The sequence below is a fragment of the Ischnura elegans genome, chromosome 8, assembly GCF_921293095.1.
Source record: "Ischnura elegans chromosome 8, ioIscEleg1.1, whole genome shotgun sequence".
In the NCBI taxonomy this organism is placed as follows: Eukaryota; Metazoa; Arthropoda; class Insecta; order Odonata; family Coenagrionidae; genus Ischnura; species Ischnura elegans.
Window position 1 is genome coordinate 64,669,333 of NC_060253.1, and position 23,642 is coordinate 64,692,974.

Here is a 23,642-nt window from a genome sequence, read left to right on the forward strand (position 1 = left end):
CTCGGAATATTTTTGCATGTAATCTGTCGATTTCACCATAGCTATAACTTTCATAATTTTTTCCATCATTTTACCTTTTGATTTGTTTTTCATTTTCGTACTTTTGAATCATTGTTCACTTGAAAATTATTCATCATCGTGCTGAAAATTTAACTTCCTCAAAAAAATGCATGGAGCAGTATGAGCTTTTTTAGAGCTTGTGGAACATCATCTCCATTCTTGTGGACAGTATCAAGCTTTTCTCATAATTCAGGGTTCCTCAATACATAGATGAGTCTAGCATTGACTGGCTCATTATTCAATGACAGTTTTACGGTATGTAATTGATGCATTGTAGTCACAATTGAAATTTTAATGAGTAAGATAGTTACATTTTACAGGTAACATTTCGATTAAATCATAGCAGACATTAAATTGGTAATACATAAGTGAAGTACATGCATTGCAGAGCCTTTATTTTTGTGGATTAAAATTTTTAAAACATTATTAATTACTTTAAAGTGCATGCCTGATGTACCCTATATATCATCTACATATTTATATTTAAGAGGTAGTTGACTTAGTTCTTGGTATTCTTTAGATTGAAATGGTGATTTGTTTGTCTGTATGAATAGTGTTGGTGATGCATAATTACCTAGCATTCCTTCAAAACCATATTCACTCTGCATTAACTTAAAGTTGAGGCATGTGAAAGAGTTACACCACTTAGCATATCTTTATTTTTCCATTTATAAATTGGGAGTTTTAGGTAATGGGATATTAAATGCAGCAATGGACTCGATTTAGGCCTGGGGTTTTGAACTTTGTGCATAATTGACCTCCAATCCATTAACTATTTGTTGTATATCTGCAAGTTAGTATGTATTAATTTTTTGTTGACAATGAAATTGTCTTCTTGTGTTGGTGTTACTTATTTGTTACCATATTCATGTTTGTGCATATATTTTACATGTACATATGTGGATAGTGTAAATCATGCAAACGAATCATATTTGTGTGTATTATTCCCTATCAAATGTTTGAGATGGTGTAAAAAGTTTTATTTGGGTTTCTGAAAAACACATTCCATGTGTGCTGAATGATATGTAACTCGTTTCCCATGCCTTAATATGTGTATCATTCTGATGTAGTTGGCTGTGGGTTTCACTGCTTCATTTTTTTCTTCTAGACTTTTTATGTTTTTGAAGGATTTTTTGATGAGTGTGCATTTATCATAATGTTTGGTAAATAATGCCATTTCTAAAGATTTATTAGTGACTTCTGCTGGTATTAGTGCTTGCTTAATAACAAATAGAAAGTATTATAGCCATTGGACGAAATGATCAGAGGTGAGCTTGGCCTGAGGTTGCTTGATCTATGGAGGAATAAGAATAAAGTAATGGTTACAACCAAGCTTTCAGATTTTCTTTTGTTCCATTTCATATGTTTTATTGTTATTCAATCCCATTTAAACAGTATTTTTGTGATGATTCATGTCATTAAAGGTGATGCTTTTTAAGACCAATACATATTTATGGGTGCTGTAAGTCATTCATGAGTTATTTAGTTTGTTTTATATGGCCTCATACTTTAATTAGCCTCTTGAAGTGTGGATTACAACTACAGTCAATAGACTCTGTCTCATTGTAGGATGGGAGTTCAACCACCTAATAGTATTCATTAATGTATGTTTTCTGGTTGAGCTCTGAGATGAAAAGCATATGCTCTCCGTTAATGGGCATAAAAGTCTGCAAATATCAGTATGCCTAAATTTCAAATTTAGAACATGATCAATATCAGAATTTTTTTTACTATCACGGAAAGGATGTGCTTATGGTTTGACTATAATTAAGCAGTCTTTTCATATTACTCAAATAAATTGTTGGTTAAGTGGGTTAAGTTGGTTAACCTTCTGAAATTTTCATTTTAGGCTGATAGTGCTACCTTTTTTTGCGTCAACAGTGAGAACCAATGGCCAAATCTGATCTTGTATTGTCTGGACTGTAGATTTTACTAGTAGTGTATGTCGAAATTAAAATTTTATATTGCATAATAATCTAAGGCATGTTTTTTGCTGTGTAATTTTTATGTGCCGTAAATCTGTAGGCTTATCATTGTTGCTCATGTCTATCAATACTAATATTTTGTGTAACTTTAATTTGATGTTTTATTTTAGTTTCTTTTTTTTTGTTTGTTTGACATGCATGCACTCATTTTACTTCCATGTTCCCCAAATCCCCCTTCCTTTTCTTTCTTTCTTTTTTTTATGTACGCAACATCTACATCACCCTTTAACTGCTCCCCTTGCGTCATGTCAACACCTGTTGAACATGATCAATTCCATTCCGTCGCCAACGTCGCCTTGCGTATCCTGGAATTGCAATTTTTATGGAATGATGACGTACACCATCAACGTCGTGGAATGTGGGGCCATGTGGAAACCGCTGTTGTGCCAATTTATGTCAACTACTTGCTTTGTGATGCTGATGGGTGGAATTGAAAAAATCGCCATGTGGCTGTTATGATCACGGTGCTGCTGCGTCATGCATATATGAAATCAACTTATTGCAATTTTTTTGCTACATGGCATTCCTTTGCCTTTCATCTCATGACCCCTATCTTCTGTTTCATCCGTTTCCCTTCTTTCTTTTGTCTTATTGCCCATCAATTTCTGATTTTGAATAATTTTCCTTCATCATCTCTTACCCACTCACCTTTTTCCGGGTTTCGTTATTCATTTTCTTTTTCATCCCTTTATTTCCCAAAATCATTGATATTTACCTATCTTAAAATTTCTAATTTTTACGAAATACCCTTCATTTCCTTTCAATCTTCATTTTACCTTTTTCATGCTATTTATGCCATCTTTTCTTATTCATTTTATTTTATTTAAAATTTCCGTAATTGGGAATGGTTTCTTATCCTTCACAATGCTAATATTAATGTCAATAACTATATTACGTACTTCATTCATCTTTTGAAACTGCTTCTTAAAAATCAAAATAAATTCCATTACCTGCGTTCATAATTAATGTACTTTTTTGTCAATTATATATAATTGACAAATATTTGTGCTTATTTTTATCGTGATTAACAAAAATTTTTGTTTCATTTTATTATTATTGTGATGATTAATATTTCAAAACCTTTTCTAAATTTCTGTGATCAAAATATTGCTCCATATATTCTATGTGAAATTGATTTGTTTGCCTCATATATTCTGGATATTGTTCAACTCTGCAGTTGTAACCTCTTTCTACCTTTCAGTCAAGTACCTCAGGGAGGTGACTCCGTACTTCCGAAAGGCCAGCATAATCAGTGAGGTTGGATGGGAACTTCAGAGGGGCTTCCTCTCGTCTGATCCACCCCAACCTCCCCCATTGCCGCACCACACACCTTCGGCACTCGGTAGTCCGTCAACGCTCAATGGGGAGAATCATCGGACAGATGCAAGATATATTCCCTTGCAACTGTGCTTCCTTGTGAGGAATTTTCGATTCCCAGATCCAGGTTAGTCGGATTGCTGTGGTGTTGGAATGAAGTCTTTCATTGAGCTGTTTGGGTTAATGCATGCTTTCAGGCTTATCTTCTGTATTTGGTTTATTTGATACTCAGAATAGGGTGGTTTCCTATTATTTTTTTATTGTCTAAATCGAAAGATTATTACTCCTGGAGTACATATTTCACGCTTTTAGATTTTTAAATGATGATATCTATTTTTCATGATTAAATGAAAAGTGAAAATTTTCAAGCGCTTGAAAACGCGACGGCTAAGTATGAATGCCAGGAAATCTCCGTGTGACGTCGTTCTGGTTCCCGCTGCCGCAAGCAAGGTAACCTTGGGGCGAGGCTTTGAGCGCTGATACGATGCAGGATGCGAGCAGGTAGCCGAGTACCCTGCTAGCTGGTAGCGTTTGCCTTAAATAAGGATTATTAATGCCTTATCAAACAGAGAAAACTTTCCGACCTTAGGCAGTTTTAATCGGTGATTATTAAGACATGTTTCCCTGAGCTCTGTGCCTCATGCATGCATTGGTAATCTCAGACGATGTAAAACTCTTTATCTACTTGTATAGAAACTAGGTCCCTGTGACGTCACGTGGAGTGGCATCGCATGGGCACCAATCTGGCCTTTTTCAATTGAGAATAAAATTGACCATTGCCTTTCGTCTAAACCGGTATTTCTAAAACCAAATAGTTTGTATATTATGAATACACTAATGGTGGGTAATGAATCGCAATCAATGCCTTTCGTTTTTTTGATGAAGGAAACTACCCTATTGCAAGTGGACGGATGATATTAGGGTTTACAGAAGCCTGAAAAATCAGGGTAATCAAGTCAGGGTACTTGAAATGGGTCATTGTTGTAAGGAAACATCATCACCATGGAACAACTTGTCTCACTTGAACACATCATGGGGTCAGGATTTTTGCCATGACTTACAAATACAGTCGGATCCGGATTTAACGTCTTCGCATTTAACGTTTTTCCGCATTTAGCGTTTATTTTTTTGGGTCCCGATTCATTCCCTATTAGGACAATGTAAACATTATCCGTATTTAGTGTTTCCGCATTTTGCGTTTTTCCGCATTTATGGTCGTAAAAATTTGTCCCGCTCAAGATTTTTTTGACCGATTTAACGTTTTTTCATGACGGTTCATCCAAATCTTCGAATTTCGGCTCATCAACAAGAACAGTCTCATGAAAGTTTACCAAGAGTCGATAGAATCTACCGGGGAACGCTTCTTCAACTGCTTTCTTCCGCGAGCGCAGCGCTGCGACCTTCAACTCGCAAGCTGGGTGATTTGTCTTCTCGTAATGTTTCGCTCCCCTTCTGATCCTAACACCAGGCACTTTTGGTATCAGATCCGATCTAATGGAGCAAAGTCATCCCTTAATAACCTCGAACTACCTAATCCTTCACTTCTTGAACTTGACTTCGATGATACGTGACGACTGATGACACGAGTTATCCTCCGAGGGCCGCAACAATAATGGTTTTCTCGTTATGTTTTCAATTGATGGCTTATGCCCCTTTCAACTCTACTACCTACGGGCAGTCGATTATTAGCCGAATATTTTTTCAGTCAGCTACTTTCTCTTTTCAAAAGAGGAGGCCCAATATCAATTGCGCAGTTCACTGGAAGATTCTTTCTATAATCCATTCCAAGGTCAGTTTCCACGGAGGAACAGCGAAAGAACAGAGGAAGTGTTTCCCCTGTCATGACCGTGAGTGAGAGCATTCTTTCCCTACGGAACAACATTATTTTACATCGTAATTTAGATATCCCGGAGCCAATTTATCGACATGCGGCTGGTTGATATCGCTGTCGATTCAAAAATATTTATCTGGTGCTAATTAATGTAAAAAGAGAATGACAATCGGAGTTCTGACGAACTATCACGGTCCATGACTAAAAAAATCGTTCATACTGGAAAACAAAATCACCGCATACTCACGGTGGAATAGATGAGCGCGGAAAAATACGAAAATCCGGCAGGTATCCCTTGATGGTTGACTTCGACATCATAACCCTGACGAAATTGCCAAACTCCAGAGGCACTGACAATTTTTCGGATGAAATCCAGTTCTGTTGAAGATCAAACCTTTTCACTTAACAGAGTTTAGCTAATCGTTATTCAAGGTCCAACCAAATTTTATTAAAAGCTGCCGAGAAACAAGGCGAGTCGGAGTCAAGGTGATTAGCGCGCCGCGTAAGCAACTTCTCCCGGCTCCATTCATTCATTCTCCATTCGACCTGCATAAGGCCGCGGATATATGACAACGAATCTGGTGTTATCATCGAGTTGAATCACCATCGACTTGTACGCATACTAAAATAAGATTCTACTTTTTTGGATGACCTCGAAATCCAAAATGTGCGCATAGGAGCAGGGGCAGATCCAGGATTTCTTTCTGGGAGGGGTACAAGCAAGGCCGTATCCAGAATTTTGTTCAGGGGGGGGCACAAGGATACCTTGTTATACAAAATGAACGAAATGATAATGGGACCATATTAAAAATCTAGCATATTTTTAAGGGTCTGGGGGGGGCACGTGCCCCCGTGTCCCCCCCCCCTGGATCCGCCTATGATTAGGAGGCTTTTAAAAGGCTCATAAATCCCTTGTTTCACCGAGGCAACAGAAAACGTTAAGTTGGCAAAATTCCAGGAAACCTCCCTACTAGATATTCGGTAGTTGAGAATTCGGGATTAGCGATCTTCTGCTGTCCCTTTATTTCACTCATTCCTCATGATTTTTCAAGTACCTACTTACACCTTTTCTTATTATATTAGAAATGCTATAGTCACCTACATGTCATTTTTACAGAAAACATTCTGAATTTCATCGAGACCACTGAAATATGCATAAAAATGGAATCACTAATGTCCATAATAATAATCCGTGTGGGAATGCTTTTAAGTTGATGTTTATTAGAATAAAATATTTCATTAAAACAATTGTCATCCTCTCATTACTTATTTTTACTACCCATTTTTTTAGCTGATTCCTGAAAAGTATTATCCAACCCTTCATAGGGCAGAGAACATTTCATTAAAGAATTTTTTGCTGCATTCAGCACCTTTTAGTTACTTAAAATAATATTTTTTATTCATAAAAAGCCATTCCAATCATTACAGACCCTAAAACCTGAAAAAAATGGCAGGTCCTCATTTAGTGTTTTTCCGCATTTAGTGTTTTAAATTTTGTCCCCCCTGAAAAACCTTAAATCAGGATTCTACTGTAATAAAAAAAACCTCTGTACTGTTGGCAGATTGAGTAATTGAATTTTGGACAGGGTAATCTACCATTGGGAGTACAATAATTTGGTAACCATGTTTTGAGTTATTTTTTTGCGGATGACTAGCAAAAAAATTTGTTAATATTTCATTGCTTAATATTTTCTTTTATTTTCTTACCTTCAACGAACTTGTGAAACAAATGCCTCTGCTCTGTACTCTGCTTACAAGTTACTGTAATTATGTGTGTTTGTTGTGAAGAAATTACTTAAAAAAGAATTTGAATATGTTTTTGAAAATAATTTAGTATTTTATTAGATCTTATTCTTCAAGAATGTCATGTGATGATTGTAAGTAGAGTGTGAAAAATTCAACAAAAGTGAAGAATTCTGTCAGGGAATGTAAAATCTGGAATCTTGTTATGGCCTGAGATTTTTCAGATGTGGCCATGTCGATAAATTATCCTAAGCAGTTGAAATATTGGCTACCAGATCTAACTCTTGGTAATCTCTGCATTTTCTTCTGGTTCTCACCACATCTGTTGGCTTTTGTTCGCAAGTTTCACTGACATTGCCACATGTCAAAAATCTGTGAACCTACTTTGACTCCTGGTGTTCAGGGGTATCAGTTCTCAAAAAGTCTTGTAATGGATAGGGTTAATGGCAATAGGGTGGTTTCCTATTATTTTTTTATTGCCTAAATCGAAAGATTATTACTCCTGGAGTACGTATTTCACGCTTTTAGATTTTTAAATGACGATATCTATTTTTTGCGATCAAATGAAAAGTGAAAAATTTCAAGCGCGCGAAAACGCGACGCGTAAGTAGGAATGAAGGGAAAAAGTCCGTACGACGCATTTCTGGTTCCCCCTCCCGCCTTGTGAGGTGACCTTGATCGAGGCTCTGAGCGCTGATAGGACGCAGGATGCTAACGGGTAGCTGAGTACCTTCCTGTCTGGTAGCGCATGGCTTAAAAAAGGTTTATTAATACCTTATCAAGCGAAGAAAACTTTCCGACCTAAGCCAGTTTTAATAGGTGATTATTAAGACATGTTTCCCTGAGCTCTGTGACTCATGCATGCATTGGTAGCCTCTGACGATGCATAACTCCTATCCTCTCGTGTAGAAACTAGGTCCCTGTGACGTCACGTGGAGTGGAATCGCATGGGCGCCAATCTGGCCTTTTTCAAATGAGGATAAAATTTGACCCTTGCCATTCGTCTAAACCGGTATTTCAAAAGCCAAATAATTTGTGTATTATGAATACACTAATGGTGGGTAACGAATCGCCATCAATGCCTTTTGTTTTCTTTGATGAAGGAAACTACCCTATTAAAATTCACCAACTCTTGGTTTACATTGTGGTATTCCATTATAAAGTTTTTAAGTTTTTTTAAGCATGAGTTCACTTCAGCTGTTCTACCAGTCAATATACCATAGCATCTTCTCTCTGCAAAGCTGGAAAATGTTCTCATAATGACTTAAAGTCTCACCATAGTGTGCTTTATCAGTTAATAACTATGATTTGCCGTCACAAGTTGAAGGGTTTAAAAAGATATGATTAAATTAAATACTAGGATGTATTTTTACAATAATTTTTAGTCTTAAATTTAAGAAAAAGTTAATCACAAGTATGCGCTGGATATGTTATGCCACATTTCAACATGATCATAGCCATTGTGCCGCATTTCCAAAATAGTGGCTAGTCTGCAGCTTTTTCAAAAGCCAGTTCCTGACTTCTCTTCTTTTACTCTTTTCTTAGAACTTAGGTCAATTGAACTGCATTCACCAGATGGAATTCACTGCTGTGTGCTGAGAGCTGCAGACAGTGCTGAAGCATCCTCTTGGTTTAATGCCCTTCATTCTTCCATATCAGCTTTAGCCGTTAAGGTGAGTGGAGGAAAAATGAATAAAGAAAAAAGTGAGACTTTGGGCACTTGTTACTTAAGTACATAGTATAGCAGTCCTTAGGATAGTATACTGTAGCCCTTATTTTGCCTTATCCCAAGCCAGTTCTTTCACCTCTGAGGCTCTTCTTCCCCGTATCCTACTGGAACTGTCCTAGGTACTTGTCAGTGGTGTCATGGTGCCGGAATGCCGTTCCGGCACTGGTTAACTAAAGGTATAACAGTCAAATAACAGTTTTATCAATTTTGTTGCTTCAAAATTTCTAATACAGTAAAACTTTGATTTTACGCAGTTGGAGGGACCGAAATATGGGCACTGTGTAAAATCAAAGTGTGTAAAATCAAGAGTTGGTATTGAGGAGGAGTATAGTTTTCAGGATAACACTAGCTCATTATTGCTCGGAAAATTAAGCCTAATAATCTTATTTACTCAAAAGCAACACCACAGATGACGTGTTTGTTACCTTTAGAGAAACAGCTTTGCATTCCTGAACAGTGTTTCCCATGGTTGAACAAAATGGTTGAAATGCCAGCATTTCTGGCACTAAGATTACTTCTGTTACCCAGGAGAAATTTCGGAATGGTGATACTTAATGGTCGCAGAGAAGCTAATTTTCGAAAATATTCTCATTAAAAGCAGTTTTCAGGATATCCGTTTTACCACCAGCAGACAAACAAAGATTGGAGATTGAAGAAATGAGATACCTGAGGATAGTCATCCAAATTAACCCCATTAACAGGGAGCAAAATTTTGCTAATACATCACAAAGGCTTTACACCCTGTGGGCCTGGGTTCAAGTCCTGGCAGTAGCAGAGACTTATCAGAGATGGCCCTATCCCTACTTGAGTTTAATGTGGAGGGCACTTCCAGTGCACCACTCTGTCCATCAGATGGGAAGTTAAGTCCTGGTCCCTTTTGAGCTTATCATTACAACCTGGCTAATGCCAGCATAGGGTTCCTATCCCTTTAAGCCCTTACCTCATGGCGCTAATGACCCCAGTTGTTGGTTACCTCCAAATAGCATACCATAGATAATACGGAGCACACAGGACCCGGGATATTTGGAAATTCAGATTTTTCCGGTGCTTAGATCACTTTTTTAAAGTGAGCTATTTAAATGACCGCGCAACTGCCGTCATGCCGCCCGTGATGAATAAAAAATGACTAATAGTCCTGAAAATTTTTCCTTCTTTATAATTAATACGCATTAAAAAAGCATTTCCCCATGAAATTTTAGCATTGGTAGATTGACTCTTCCGGGAATAGCTTCTCTGTCGGCATTCTTCCGCGAATTCAGCGCCGGGACCTTCGACTCACAAGCCGTGTGACTCAGCCTCACGTAATATTTTGCTTCCCCATATCTGATAACAACACCGGACACTTTTTGTATTTCGATTTAATGGTACTAAGCTATTCCTGAGTTTAAAGGGACTGCCTTATCACTCACGTCTTGAATTTGACTTCAATGATTACATGACGATTGACGACGCGAGTTATTCTCCGAGGGCATTAACTCCCGTTCCGTTAAAATGCTTGCCACCTAGCGGAGTTAAGGTAATAGCTATTCAAGTTCCAATCATGTTTAACTTAAACCGTCTGACAATGAGATACAAGTTGAGTCGGTTCTGATAAGCGCGCAGCGCAAGCAATTTTTCCTCGCCTCCATTTGTCCCGCAGATGTGGGATTAGCCTGGGAATGAGACAATGCATGCTGCTTTTACCATTGTGTTGAATCACAATCGACTTACGTCCATACTAGAAGTAAGACTATCTTTTTTGGATCACCTTGGAAGCCAAAATTTTGGCACGGGAGTATTTTTAACGACTCATTTCGCCGTTATATTTCGCTGGGGCGACGGAAAACATAGCGTCGGCAAAATTCTAGAAAGCCTTGCGTTGGCGATAGATATTCCGTAGCTCATAATTCTGGGTATAAACAGCATCGATCAATAAGTCGAATAATAAACGAAAGGTGATAATGTTAATATCTCCAGCGATCATGTCTTAATCAAAAGTAGTTACGCATACACGGCGATTGCCGTGTGTTTTAGGTTTCGATATCCTTCTACGGCGAATTTGAACTAAGAGCGACATTCGCGTTCGTAATGGAGCCTAAGAGGGCTCACGGGGAAGCAATAATTAGATTCGCGATGTATTTAGTTTCACGCTCAACAGCGCGATGTCATTTCAACCGTTCCTGTATTCATTTTTGCAACTCATTGAGACGAAATAATAACCTAACTTCATATTGCTCCAGTCGGGATTTTCAAAACAAGCCGAAAGGCAACTGCGTAAAATCAAGATGAGCGACCTCTTAGGGGCTGGGTTTATGCTGCGCAAAATCGAAAAACTGCGTAAAATCAAGAAAAGATGTAAAATCGAAGTTTCACCATTGCAATTCCCTATGCTTTCCGGCCAGACTTGAGTGCCGCTGCGTAAAAACGAGACTTGATGTAAAATCAAAGTGCGTAAAATCGAAGTTTTACTGTATATACATTCGCAACCAAAACAAAAATTGTAACAAAAAGTAAATAATAACATGCAATAAAAAAAACACACAGAGTAATATTTCACTTCTAAAAAAAGTGAAGGAGAGTGCATTCCGGTGTTAACTGACAATTTTGCCATGGCGACTCTGGCACTTGCCCCTTGGTCTTACTCTCGTGACATTTCCATCAATTTTTCTTCGATTATGTTTCTCACGTAACTGCTGTCTCATTATATGGCCAATCCTACATTTTTTAGTTTTTAGCGATTCATAGTCCTTTCTTCTCCTATTCTTTAATGTAACTCATCCATTTTACCATCAGCATCCTCCTCCAGCAGTAGGACATGAAGGCCTCTATTCTTTTTTGATCATTTTTTCTGTTTGTCCAAGCTTCTTAACCACAGAGTACCCCAGCCCACATGAATGTTTTTACATACTTTCACGTTTTTACACAGTTCTTCGACATATTAATTTCATTCTTTGCTGATGTCTCTATCATCCATCAACAGTTTCCCATTAGTCTCTCTTATATTTTTGCATCTTAGTTTACTGTCTCCAAAGTGTCTCTTCAATAGGCTGTAAAAAGTTTCTGACTCACCTTCATCATGTTTTTGTTAATGATCTTACATTAGCTTTCGATTCGGTACTTGATTCAGTACATGTTTTTAGTTAGTATCTGCATCATAAAATGGTGGACTGTGGAATTCTGATAATTTTGCTTGTCATGTCTTACTAGATCAGGGTTCCCACTCAGCCGTGAAAACCTTAAAACCGTGAATAAGCCGTGAATTTCGTCTACCGTGAAAAAAACCTGGAAATAACTGTGAATTTTGTCATAAAACCTTAAAAATATTTCAAAGTTGATTGTAGACCTACGATTTATAGATCAGAAGAAAAATTGATTTGTCGATCATGTTTCAAGGTCAGTCACGCATAATAATAATAATATATTTATTTATTTTCTGTGGCAAAGCCACCTTAGAAAAACAATACATTTACATTATAATATATCAGTCGGCACTAGTGAATACAAATAATAATATTATAGATGTGCACATTTACATTACATATGATATTATTTAATAGTGTTCAAGAATATACAATATACAAAGGTGGGAAAGACTTTTACAAAGCATAGTCATTGTCCACGCATTTGTCTGCACTCATATATTCGAAGTGCAATTATTGGTCCTTGTGCCATGACGACACACTGACCTATGATTGGAAGACTGGTAACCAAAGTGTTCATTAAGTCTGGCAAAAAATCAGACTCTTCTTCACTCCGTACACACCTGCTCCCTCCGTTTACCCACTCGTAACCGTTAGCCGGCCCTGAATTTTGCTAACGACAGGTGACATAGGAGATGGCACTTTCATTGCTGGGTTTGCTTTCATGGCGTCCATTATATTTGATAAATTTTTAGTTGACGTGCGGCCAGTGATTGTTACGTGATCAATATTTCTGCCTAAAATGGCTTATCAACAGACCGTGAATTTGACAACATGTAGATAGTGAAAACCTGGAAAAAACTGTGAACTTTATAATTTAGTTTGAATGGGAACCTTGTAGATGGTATATTGTTAAGGCATTGCTTTTGTTTTGTCAAATTCTTTAGGATTTGTATTAGCTATTCATGTCTTTTTCAAGAGGCAGCATCTAGGGAATAAAGATAACTTGGCTTGCCAAGTTAAAAAAAAAAGAATTTTGGCCTGAATTTTACATTGAAAATGAGGTGCATTAATTTTCATACTTCCTCTATGCTTTAATTAGATATGTATTTCTCCTATCATATGTAACTATGATTATATAATCTCAATAATTTTAATGCACTGGTGATTTAACTGAAGCGGCCGAAGTTACGAAACAAATGTTGATTAACACCTTGTGGACCGGGTATTTAATTCCAATCTCATCGGGTAGGACCGGACATTTAAATGAGCTTTAACCTAAATGACACTGATACAGGAAAACCCTCATAGAATGTTTACTTTTTAACGTATTTTAATGAAATTTGAAGCGTTTTACTTACCAGAGATGTTAGTACTTAGTTTTTGTATGGTATGTGGTGAAACATGATCCTTTGTGCCGGGGAACCTTGCAGAATCCACAGATATACAGAGTTTCTGTCCTAAGTTTATTAGTAGAACAAATTTGACATATCCTTGATGAATATTTCTTCTTCCCATACCCCACTGTCTTCTCTAGAGTGTGTTTCATCATTCCCCCTGCTAGCCTTGCTGGGTTATCCTGCCGAGGCGCTCGCTGAGTTGGCCTGTCGCCGTCTGTATCATCATCGCTGGAAGACGCACTTCTTCCCTCCTCACATATAGCCTTCCACCCCTTGGCTACTTCCAAAACAAATTTTTTGAAGGACAAACGGGTAGAAGTGCTCAAAGTTTTTTATACCACAAAAGAATTATATAGGGCACAGTTGATCAACCACAACACTACTTATTTTTGTCCACTTCATAGTTTTTCTTAGTACTGAAAAGTAAGCCAAGTGCATATCAGCATTATCTACTCCTCCCATGCACTTATTGTACTCCAAAATACAAATTGGTTTTTTCTGTATCCGTCCCGTCCATCTGTTTCACTTTCCTTTGCCCATTCTCAAGTTATGGATTGTGGAAATCATCCTCACCTCCCTCTTGGCCTTTCATGCAAGCAGCAGAACTTACCCCCTTCTACATAACGTGTCGTCACCTTTCTTCATACTTTTGATTTTATGCCTAAATTTAGTGGGTAGCTCCCTGTTGGCACGGATGATTGCACAAACTCGAGTTTTTTTCGCTTGAAGATTTTCAGCTATTTGTACGCTATTGTAATAATTATCTTGGAACACATGATGCCAATGGTGTAAATACGGATCTAAAAGGGTCAATATGGTTTCCTCTAATTTTTTTCCTTCAGCTGTGTATATGTCTATGTTGCAAATATAACCACTTTCACTCTCACATACCATTGGCACCATTAATCCGTACTTCACCAATTTCCCTGGATTGTATGTTCTAAATCTCAATCTTCCCCTCTAAGGTATTACTCCTTCTAGGGAGAGGCCATGTTTTTAAGCATATTCACAGTTTTTAATTTTTCTAAGAAATTTGATAGTATTGGTCTAATTTTATGTAACCTATTGGAAAAATTTAGAATTTGATTTGTTATCACTGAAATGCGAAGATCGCCAAATTTGTTCAAATCTGTTCCTGCTTAGAAAATTACTAAAAATAGGTGTATTGATAAATTCATCAGTGCTCCAATATTCCTTGATTGAATTTTTCCTGACTTTTCCCATCAAAATTATAATTGCTAAGAAAACTTTCATCTCTCCCACCATTACATTTTTCCTCTTCCCAGTTTTCTGCGAAGACTTGTATCTGCCTTCGTTCTGCATTCGATGCAAATTGGTCTCATTGCACATCATTTCAAGAAGATCATCCCCAAAAAAACATTTTTACCACTTCTAAAACATATTCAACAATTATCAGGGGCATTGATGATTCCTGCCACTCCCTGAAAATCTTCCAAACTTCTTGGTCGGTCAATTTTATTCCATGTCACCGAGGTGTCTTTCACTAAGCTACCATCGCTATCACTGGCATCTGAGTCACTTTCATCAGTGTAAACTAACCGTGCAGCTTTGAGCTGAGCGCTGAAGAGAGGATGTCTTGTGAGAATCCAGAGTATGGCACATGTGAAAGATAGCCGAAAATATGCATCCAGAGGTGAAATATGCGTTATTTACTTTACGCCACCATGCATCAGGCGATGAGAGAATTACCAACAATAGATTTTGTGTTAGAGCCAATTGAAAAAGACAAAAAATCCAACAAAATTATTCCTCATTAGCTGAAATACATATTATAATTCGTAATATCATAGCATTGTAGAATTTATAGAGTTACTGTCATAGAAAAACATATGTTTAATCAAGTATTTTTTTCACATGTTACGGCCTAGTGAAATTTTATTCCTACACATTGGTATTCTCTAACAGTAAATTATGTTCATTTAAAAAATACCAATAAGTTTATAATGTGAATGGTATAAAACTAATCTATATCAATGAAGGCATATTCTCAAATACACCGGAAGCAAATGTGAACATGAGAAACTAATAGTAAAATAAGCAGAGAAAGTTTCATTATCATATGTGAAAAATGGAAATCTCCATGGCCTGTCCTCAGTGTTCGGCTCGCAAAACACGGAAATCTCCATGATTGGTCTGCAACATGTTAATGGCTCTGATACATATGTACATGGTTATAAAAAATTTATAACAAAGGTGTATTGTCTGATTTAGGTTAAGTTATATATGTTGGTTGGAAGGAAAGTATTTCAAGTTCGAATCTTATCTTTTCCATTGTTTGTATTGGTTCTTAAATTTTTAAAAAATTATTGCAGGCAATGGACGAAGCAAACAAAGCGCTTGCATCAGCCAATAGTGGTGTAGAATTGCAGAGGATTGGCTGGCTTATCAGAAGATCACCAAATGCAGTGGTAGGTCCTTTCAATAGTATTATTTATTTATGATGAATAGCTCTTCCTTGTTTTTAAATATTTCCAATTATAAATTGTGTAAATATGTGTTCAAAAGAATCTTTAAGAGTAACTTGGTGAAATTGAACCTCAGAATGGTCTCAAAAGATAATTATTTATGATTTGAAAGCACCCAATCCCATATGGTAGCTTCACTCTTCCAGGCATACAATCACATGCATACTTACTTATAGTGTAGCAGGAATATTACTTGGGAGAAAATGTTTTAAAAAATTCATTCGAGAGTTGCTTTTAATATTGTTTGTGAAATAGTATGGTTGATGTGTCTAGATTATAAAATTAAGGTTTTGACAAAGTCTGAGATAGTTTATTATTTAATAGAAGTGAATTAACTATTTTTTAAACATTTAAAAATATAAATGTTAGGAAAAGGGAATTATTCCATTTTTCACACACTTAATTCCCTACGCAAAGTCTTATCTTTATAATAAGCCATAAGTCATTGCTGTTTGACAATTTGGTGGTGAGTGAGGAGGAGTTATTTGATGATTTGATTCATGATTTAAATCACGATTTAAATCACTTGATTTTTATTTTTAAAAATCAGGTGATTTAAATCATAATGTGATCTATATGTTTGACTTTTAAAGAGTTAAGAAAAGGAAGCTGTAAGTGTATAATTTTGATTTTTATTTCTTAATTAATACAATGAATCGACAGTTATCAGCACAATGGTGGCTCTTAAATAGAAGTTATACTGTAGGAATGCTTTTGGCTTTGGTTAGAATACTAGTGTATCCGTTGAAAAAAAATTGTTTTCTGATTTAACTTCTAAGCGTAGGCACCATACAAAGTTGCAATTACAGAATTTTTCTAAACTTCATATGCTTTAGAACCGCATAATATAGCACATTTGATACTTCCAATGGCAATTTTATATTATGCTGGTGTAATTTTTAATTTGATACCATTGGCATTTCCATAGTTCTCTCTCCTGATTGACTAAATGTTGTATTAAGTTTAGAGTACATATGTTGCCTCTTATTGTTTCTGCAAACGATCATTCTCCAATATGCTGCCCAAATAGTTAGTTTTGCAAATAACTGAATTTTTGATGAATGGAGAATCATACAAATCTCATTTAAATCAATAAAATCCGATTTATATAAATAAAATCCCATTTAAATCAATAAAATCCGATTTAAATTAAAAAAATCAACAAAAATGATATTTTTGAAAAAATCATGACTTTTATCAACCCTGCTCATAAATGGCACAAAATGTTTCTCCACAAAACAGTTTGGGGATACATATTTAATTTAAGGTGATTAGTGACCCATAGAGAAATTAAATCAAAATGCTAGACCCTGAGGGACAGGGCTGGACAGAATACAAGCTGAGGGATATTTGAACTACAAAATACGACTCAAAATGTATTTGAAATGCCTTTGTCTCGTATATTTGAAAAACAAACTGCAAAATAGTATTTTAAATGCCTTTTAAAAGTCAAAATATATTTGTGTGGGAACTGAGAGATCTTAAAAAACATAACCTGCCTTGGCACGTTATGGATAGTTGCAAACATGAGTAAAACGATTCTAACAAAAACAAATTAATCTCTGAAGCATAATGTTACAGAAATGTTATGAGAGCTACTTCAAAAGTATTTCGCTAATGTATTTTTTTAGATTGGAAAAATATCAAAACTCTCTACTTGAAATACAAAATACATGCAGGTGATGTATTTGAAGTGCCAAATGCAAATTTATTTCAAATACGTATTTTAAAATACTTGTATTTGAAATACTGCCCAACCCTGCTGAGGGGCAAACATTAGGTGATTTGTAGCAGACTGACCTTCTTTTGGTTCTGTTATACCTTATTCCCGAACTGAAGGCGGCTGGGTGGAAAATAGAAAGTAGCCAATGAGAAGCGCTGCCCCTTCCACCTCTCCGTTCCCCTCCGTCCCCTTCCCTTTTCCACTCCGCTCCCCTCCATCCGGCCGACCGGCGTTGCCAGCCTTGGGAGTAACGGTACTTTCGGGGGCGGCAGAACGAGCGCCAAAGCGATCTCCAAAGATTCGGCTTGGCAACACTGCCAGCTGGAGAGCGATGTTCACTGCTCGGAGTTCGGAGAGAGACTGCGGGATCTTCCACACTTTCTCCTGTTGCTCTTCTGTGATTGGCTAGAAGAGTGGGTGGGTTGCGAGCACGCTCAAGGTCAGCCGCCTTCAGTTCGGGAATAAGGTGTAATGATGTCTGCAAAAAACTGAGTTTTTACAAATTGCCTTTCATACATCACATCAAGTTCTCGCCTAAGAAACTTTCAGAGAAGACTAGCCCCATTTAAGTAAAGGGGTTGACAGTCAATTGTGACTGCTCGTTAGAGTCTCCCAAAATAGGAACTATGTTGTTTGCTGCTGCGGGATGCAGTTCCATGATCACTGAACGCAATCACGCACCGTGATGTTTATATAGCATGAACACAGAGATTCCATGAAGGTAATAGGCATGCAATCATCCCATTGTACAGTAGCGATTGTTGGAAACCTGGACTGTTGGCGATTTTTCTATGCAGGCGAGTGCCTGGCTATGACTCATGCCATCTCTAATCCCGCTTCCCTCGCTGCCTTCATTTCTATTATTTCCTCCTCTCCAGTTTGACCTTGACTAGTCATGGCGTAAATATGTCCCAAGTGCAACAAAATCTCTTTTTCCTTTTGGCTGTATTTGCCCGAATGCGAGGCCACGGCAAGAATTGCACATTTGCGATATGAAATATACAATTATAGACAGCTTATCTCTTACTTTGCAATTGTTTAACCATTGAAGAATCTTCTAAAATTAATCAAGATTTGTTTTCCTGCTGCTGATCGTCATCTGCATGCCAGAGCAGCCGTCCAAGTAAACTTGAAACATTCCTTTTCTAATGTTAAATAAAATACCGTATTTCTCCGAATATAGTCCCTCTCTGAATATAGTTCCCCCCCACCCCCTAATTTTGAGGCTTCATTTTCGGGAAAAGTTAAAAAAAAATGCGTTTGAATATAGTCCCCCCCTTTACTTTTACCATGGGCATTTTCGAAAAAAAAAAGGGCGGACTATATTCAGACATATACGGTAATAGAGTGGAAGCATTCGAAATGTGGTGCTACCGAAGAATGATGAAGATAAAATGGATTGACCGTGTGAGTAACCAGGAAGTGCTAAGGAGAGTGGGAGAAAAGAGAAGCCTCCTAAAAACATTAAGCAGAAGAAGGGACAACTTAGTTGGCCACATTTTGAGGCACGATGGTCTCATGAAGACAATCGTTGAAGGACAAGTGGAAGGGAAAAAGGGCAAGGGACGGCCCCGAATGAGTTATATAGGACAGGTTATAAAGGATGTAAAAGAGAATAAATATGTAGGTATGAAGAGATTAGCAGATAGGAGAGAGAAATGGAGAGCTGCGTCAAACCAATCTTAGGATTGTTGACTAATGATGATGATACGGTAATTCCCTTTTACAAAGATGATTCTAATGGAAACAATAATCCCATTGTAGCCTCGCATTAAAATGCAAATATATTGGTGCTTATGCGCCAGATTAATTTTTTTGCAATGATCGCGGAAAGCATCGATGAAGTCTAAAACTCATGCACGGGTAAGCTGCTGCACGGATAAACTGCAGCTGGATAATTGGGAGTCTGCTGTAATTGCTTTCTCATAATATAATCGGGTGTTTTCCCGGCGTAGGTGTTGGATGAAAAGTCCTCAGGCTTTCCACCGGGTAATAAAATCCTTCTCCGCCGACGTTTCGATGTCCATCAGGGGCATCATCCTCAGGGCAACTGAGTGTCGAGACAAAAATTCGAACTTCATTTATAGGGACGGCCAGGTGGTCAGGTGCCGTGTAATTGGTCGGCGTCGCCGCGTCGGGTCATCGTGCGCTCCGATTGGTTCTTGCCATCTCTGGTTAAGCAGATGGTCTTCAACACAGGTTTCCATGAGCTGCTTAGGTTGAAACCACTATCGCGATTGAAATTGGTGGGCTCTGGCTGGATCTCGATGGCTTCATTAACAAGTCGGTCCCAATAACCATAAGCCCAGGTGATGACCGCCGTCTCCTCGAACCGGATAGGGTTATCGCAGCTGATGCTGTGCTCTGCGATGGCAGACTTTTCGGGTTGTCCTAGTCTGAGATGGCGACGGTGCTCTTTCAGACGTGTTTCAATCGTCCGGGCCATCTCACCCACATAGACCTTACCACAGGCGCAGGGCACCCTGTAGACGCCAGGTGTCTTGAGGCCTCTCGGGTCCTTGGCTTCCACAAGAATGTCCCGTATTTTAGAAGGTGGCTTGTGGATGGTTTGGATGTTGTGTCTCTTCAAGAAGGAGAAGGATTTTATTACCCGGTGGAATGCTTTCTCATAGCTTGTTCTATTACTATTTTTCTTACTTGACTGGTTTGAAACCATGGTACTCTGTTTTATTTTTCAGGATGGTTCGGGTGGAAGCTTCATGGGGACTGATGCATTCCCAGAGGACGGCTTGTCATCTTCTGGGTCTGGTGATAGGTCAGCCAATGGGACTATCCCTCGCTGGCAGTCAGTTTTTGTGGCAGTCACGCAAAAGGAATTAAGAATTTATGGATCTGCACCATGGAGTTTGGAGGCTTGGTCAATGCCTATTCAATCAACTTCCCTTCTATATACAAGGTAACTTAAGATACTGTTTAAATAAGCTGTTACTTCAATGATTAAGGTTCAGTGTGTAAGCCTTCTGTATCAAGTGAAGTTATTATTATTATTTAGTAGAAATTCTGCATCCGGTAAGTTTGATGGCATGCAAGAAACTAGTTTCCTTATACTATGAAATTTATTTGTGGTTATAAATTTATACTGATAGACCTTTTATTTCAAACCCTTTCGTTCTTAATAACAATTATTTTTGGTTCTATTGTTTTCAATAGTCATGAAAAAAGTTAGGCGGCACAACTTTTTTTTTCCATTCTAAGTTGTTGGTGATAGTAAGTCATCTTCTTACAAACTTTTGGAGATTCGAACATACGAAAGATGGAGGCGTGTCCAGAATTTCAAATTTGGCATCTTTGAGGTTGGTCTACGGGAGGTGGTGTGGCGTAGAAGAAATCGCTTTTTGGGCCCAGTCCAAACAAAGTATCAATTAAATCGTTGTGAAGACTGGAACTGTTCTGCATTTTGCATGATTTACCTTCCTGTGGCAGGGCAGCAAAATTTTTTGTCCCCAGCCACCTCGCAGCTACGTCGTCCAGTTTGTCACCCTCGTGAGTTAAGGCAAAACTGTATCGCAGTGTTGCATTTTGCAGGATAACTTCACTTTTCATTGCTGTGCTTATGTTTTTCAACTTACAAACAAGGTCACGGAATGCATCTTCATGTGTTGAGGACTTACTGTACATTTATTTATTGTCACATACAAATCACTATCTGGATGTGAATCTTTGCGTTTCATGTCAGCTTTGGAATGATTTGGTGTAAATGGGTCAACTTGATGTGAGACCCAAAAGAGATCTTTGCGATACTCATGAGCAAAATTGGACTTGACATTCCTTTTGTTGTTTCATTGTCGTGAAATTTGAGATTACAGCTTTTTTTGAGTTGATTGGTGGAAAGAATTAAAAATTTTATCGTGCTGAGAGTGTGGGCTCATAGGATGACTTGCTTCCCATCTCAATCCTCTGTATGGTGGCTAGAGGCATGATTTATGATCTATCAGTTATTATGAACTGGGAAATCAACTTGTGAGTGATACTGTTCATCAATGTTACGTTATACACAAAAATTTATACAGTGGAACTTGGTTAGTACATTCCTCCTTAGTATGGCGATTTCTCCCGGTCCCAGTACCATCCAAGCGAAATACAGGTAAAACTATTTGGTTAGTACGCTTTAAATAGTGGCGCTTTTCTGGGGAGTACGCTCAATTATTTGCTATGAAGCAACCCGCAAGTCGTTTCCCTACTATCTTCCGAGTGTGGAAACCTGCACTCATGATAATTATCACTCTTGACCCTAATACAGTCAAACCTCGATAATCGACAATTAAGTGAGTGAGAAAAAACTATGAATAAGACTCATTGCCAGGTCCTGTCATTTTTACCCTTTAAAGCCTTTGTAAGTGAGAATCTGGGAACCTCTATGAGTGGGATATTTTTTAGCTCACTTCAAGCGGGGAAATATGCTCTGTCGGACTCTATGCAGAATGACAGGAAAACTATGTCACACTACTGCTTAGTATTTGTGAACATTTTACCGTGTTTCTCTGAATATAGTCCCCCCCGTAATGTTGAGGCTTCAGTTTCGGGAAAAAATTTAAAAAATACACTTGAATATAGTCCCCCCTTTACTTTTACCATGTGCAGTTTTAGAAAAAAGGGGGGACTATATTCAGGTAAATACAGTTGTTAACTTTAAATAGTCAAAAGTTCCTTGAGTTTAGGTCAAATGATGCAAAAGTGTTTTGCCTACGTTTCGGTTTATTTGTAAACCATCCTCATGGCTTTAAATGAAAAAATGAGAGTACAATATATTGTTAACTTAACAAGATGACTACATAACACTCTAACTAAAAAACTGTCAAAGTTGACTCTAACTGAGGTCTGAGTTAACATTGACACAAGGGGAACGCATTCTTCAAGAGAATAACTCACTTATCAATTCCTAACACACACTTCGATGGGTGTTATTAGAGAAAGATTGAAACAGGTATTTTTTCGAAGAAAATTTCAGAAGTTTACATTGTTACATCTCTAACTCTCCTCCCCCTACTTCCATGTGTGTACCTCTCTAAGTGAAAGAGGTCATTCTTGAGCCTTTGTCTGTAAGAAACTGGGTGAGAAACCTATTAGCGAGTAAAGAATGCCGGTCCCTTGAACCTCCACTTATCAAAGTTCGACTGTACAGTACAGTCCCGATTATCCAGGCTAATGATTGGGAAAGAGGGTACGAATAATAGGAAAACACGGGCAATCCAAACTTTCACTTAAATGTCCTGTAATGTTCATAATTTACGTAAAACAAACAATGTATTTTTAATCATGCTGTTATTCTGTTATTTTAGAGTGCTTCCCAGACTCATTGGGAGCTTTCTTTCTAGCGGCGATAACAAGATTTTACTTGTATTATTAGGGGTCCATATAACTCAGTTAACATGGGACTGGTTTCCAAAACCACGCATCCACAGCTGCATGATCACAGATACAGAAAAGTGGTTTGCACGAATGCTTCAAAACCAGTGCGCGACGTCGGAAGCAACACTTTCAGGCACCACGCCACGTAGTCGCGTCTCGCTCAAGTTGCCCAGGTTGCAACTGCTGCGCGACGTGTATCCGTGATCACGGAGCGCAGTTGCTCACTGCGAGGCTTGGAAAACAGGAACATGGTGCTCCAGTGAATGCAACCAGTGCACGATCACTTCTGTTTTACGAAGGGGATTCTAACGGAAATTATAAGTCTGGTTTATCCTAGCATAAATGCAGTAATTCCGATGATTTTGCGTCCGATTTTTTTTTTTTTGATAAAGATCGTGGAAAAAATTGAGCGAGAGTGAAAATCATGCATTATTAATCCGCAACCCGGATAAACCACAGCCGGGTAATCGGGAGTCTGCCGTATTTGTTTTTCTCTAGTGATGGTACCTGCATCAGGTCTCATTTTCCAATCTTTTGCAATTTTTAACTACTGTTCTTTTTGTGTTTCTGCAGGCTTCTTAGCTCCAGCCGAAGGGGTAGTTCTATTGGTGGAGGTGGCAACATTAATTCTGGGTCGGATGCAATAACATTCAGTGTGCGGGTAGGGACATCAGATGGGATTGCTTTGCACAAATTCAGGGCGGAGACCCACAGAGATTTGGCTGACTGGGCAAGGTCTCTGGTGACTGGTGCGCACAGTGCTGTACAGCAGCAGAAAACTCTTTCAACGAGTAAGTGGCATGTAAAATGAATATAATACATGCATATTTTTACTTTTTCCATTTTTATTAGAAAATTCTGTCTCATTTTTTGCTGGAA

The 23,642-nt window shown here is 38.0% G+C and overlaps 1 protein-coding gene across 3 annotated transcripts in view; it reads left to right on the forward strand.

Annotated features, from left to right (window-relative positions):
* The window catches only part of LOC124164194 (beta-1-syntrophin), a 40,534-nt gene that overhangs the window by 10,147 nt on the left and 6,745 nt on the right, over window positions 1-23,642 (forward strand). For 2 of the 3 annotated variants that reach the window (XM_046541407.1, XM_046541406.1), the window contains 5 exons: window positions 3,223-3,489; window positions 8,482-8,609; window positions 15,518-15,613; window positions 20,093-20,310; window positions 23,337-23,554. In XM_046541407.1, coding sequence (XP_046397363.1) covers window positions 3,223-3,489; window positions 8,482-8,609; window positions 15,518-15,613; window positions 20,093-20,310; window positions 23,337-23,554 — 927 coding nt within the window. The remainder of the gene's footprint in view (window positions 1-3,222; window positions 3,490-8,481; window positions 8,610-15,517; window positions 15,614-20,092; window positions 20,311-23,336; window positions 23,555-23,642) is intronic. The other variant, XM_046541408.1, reaches the window with a different exon arrangement.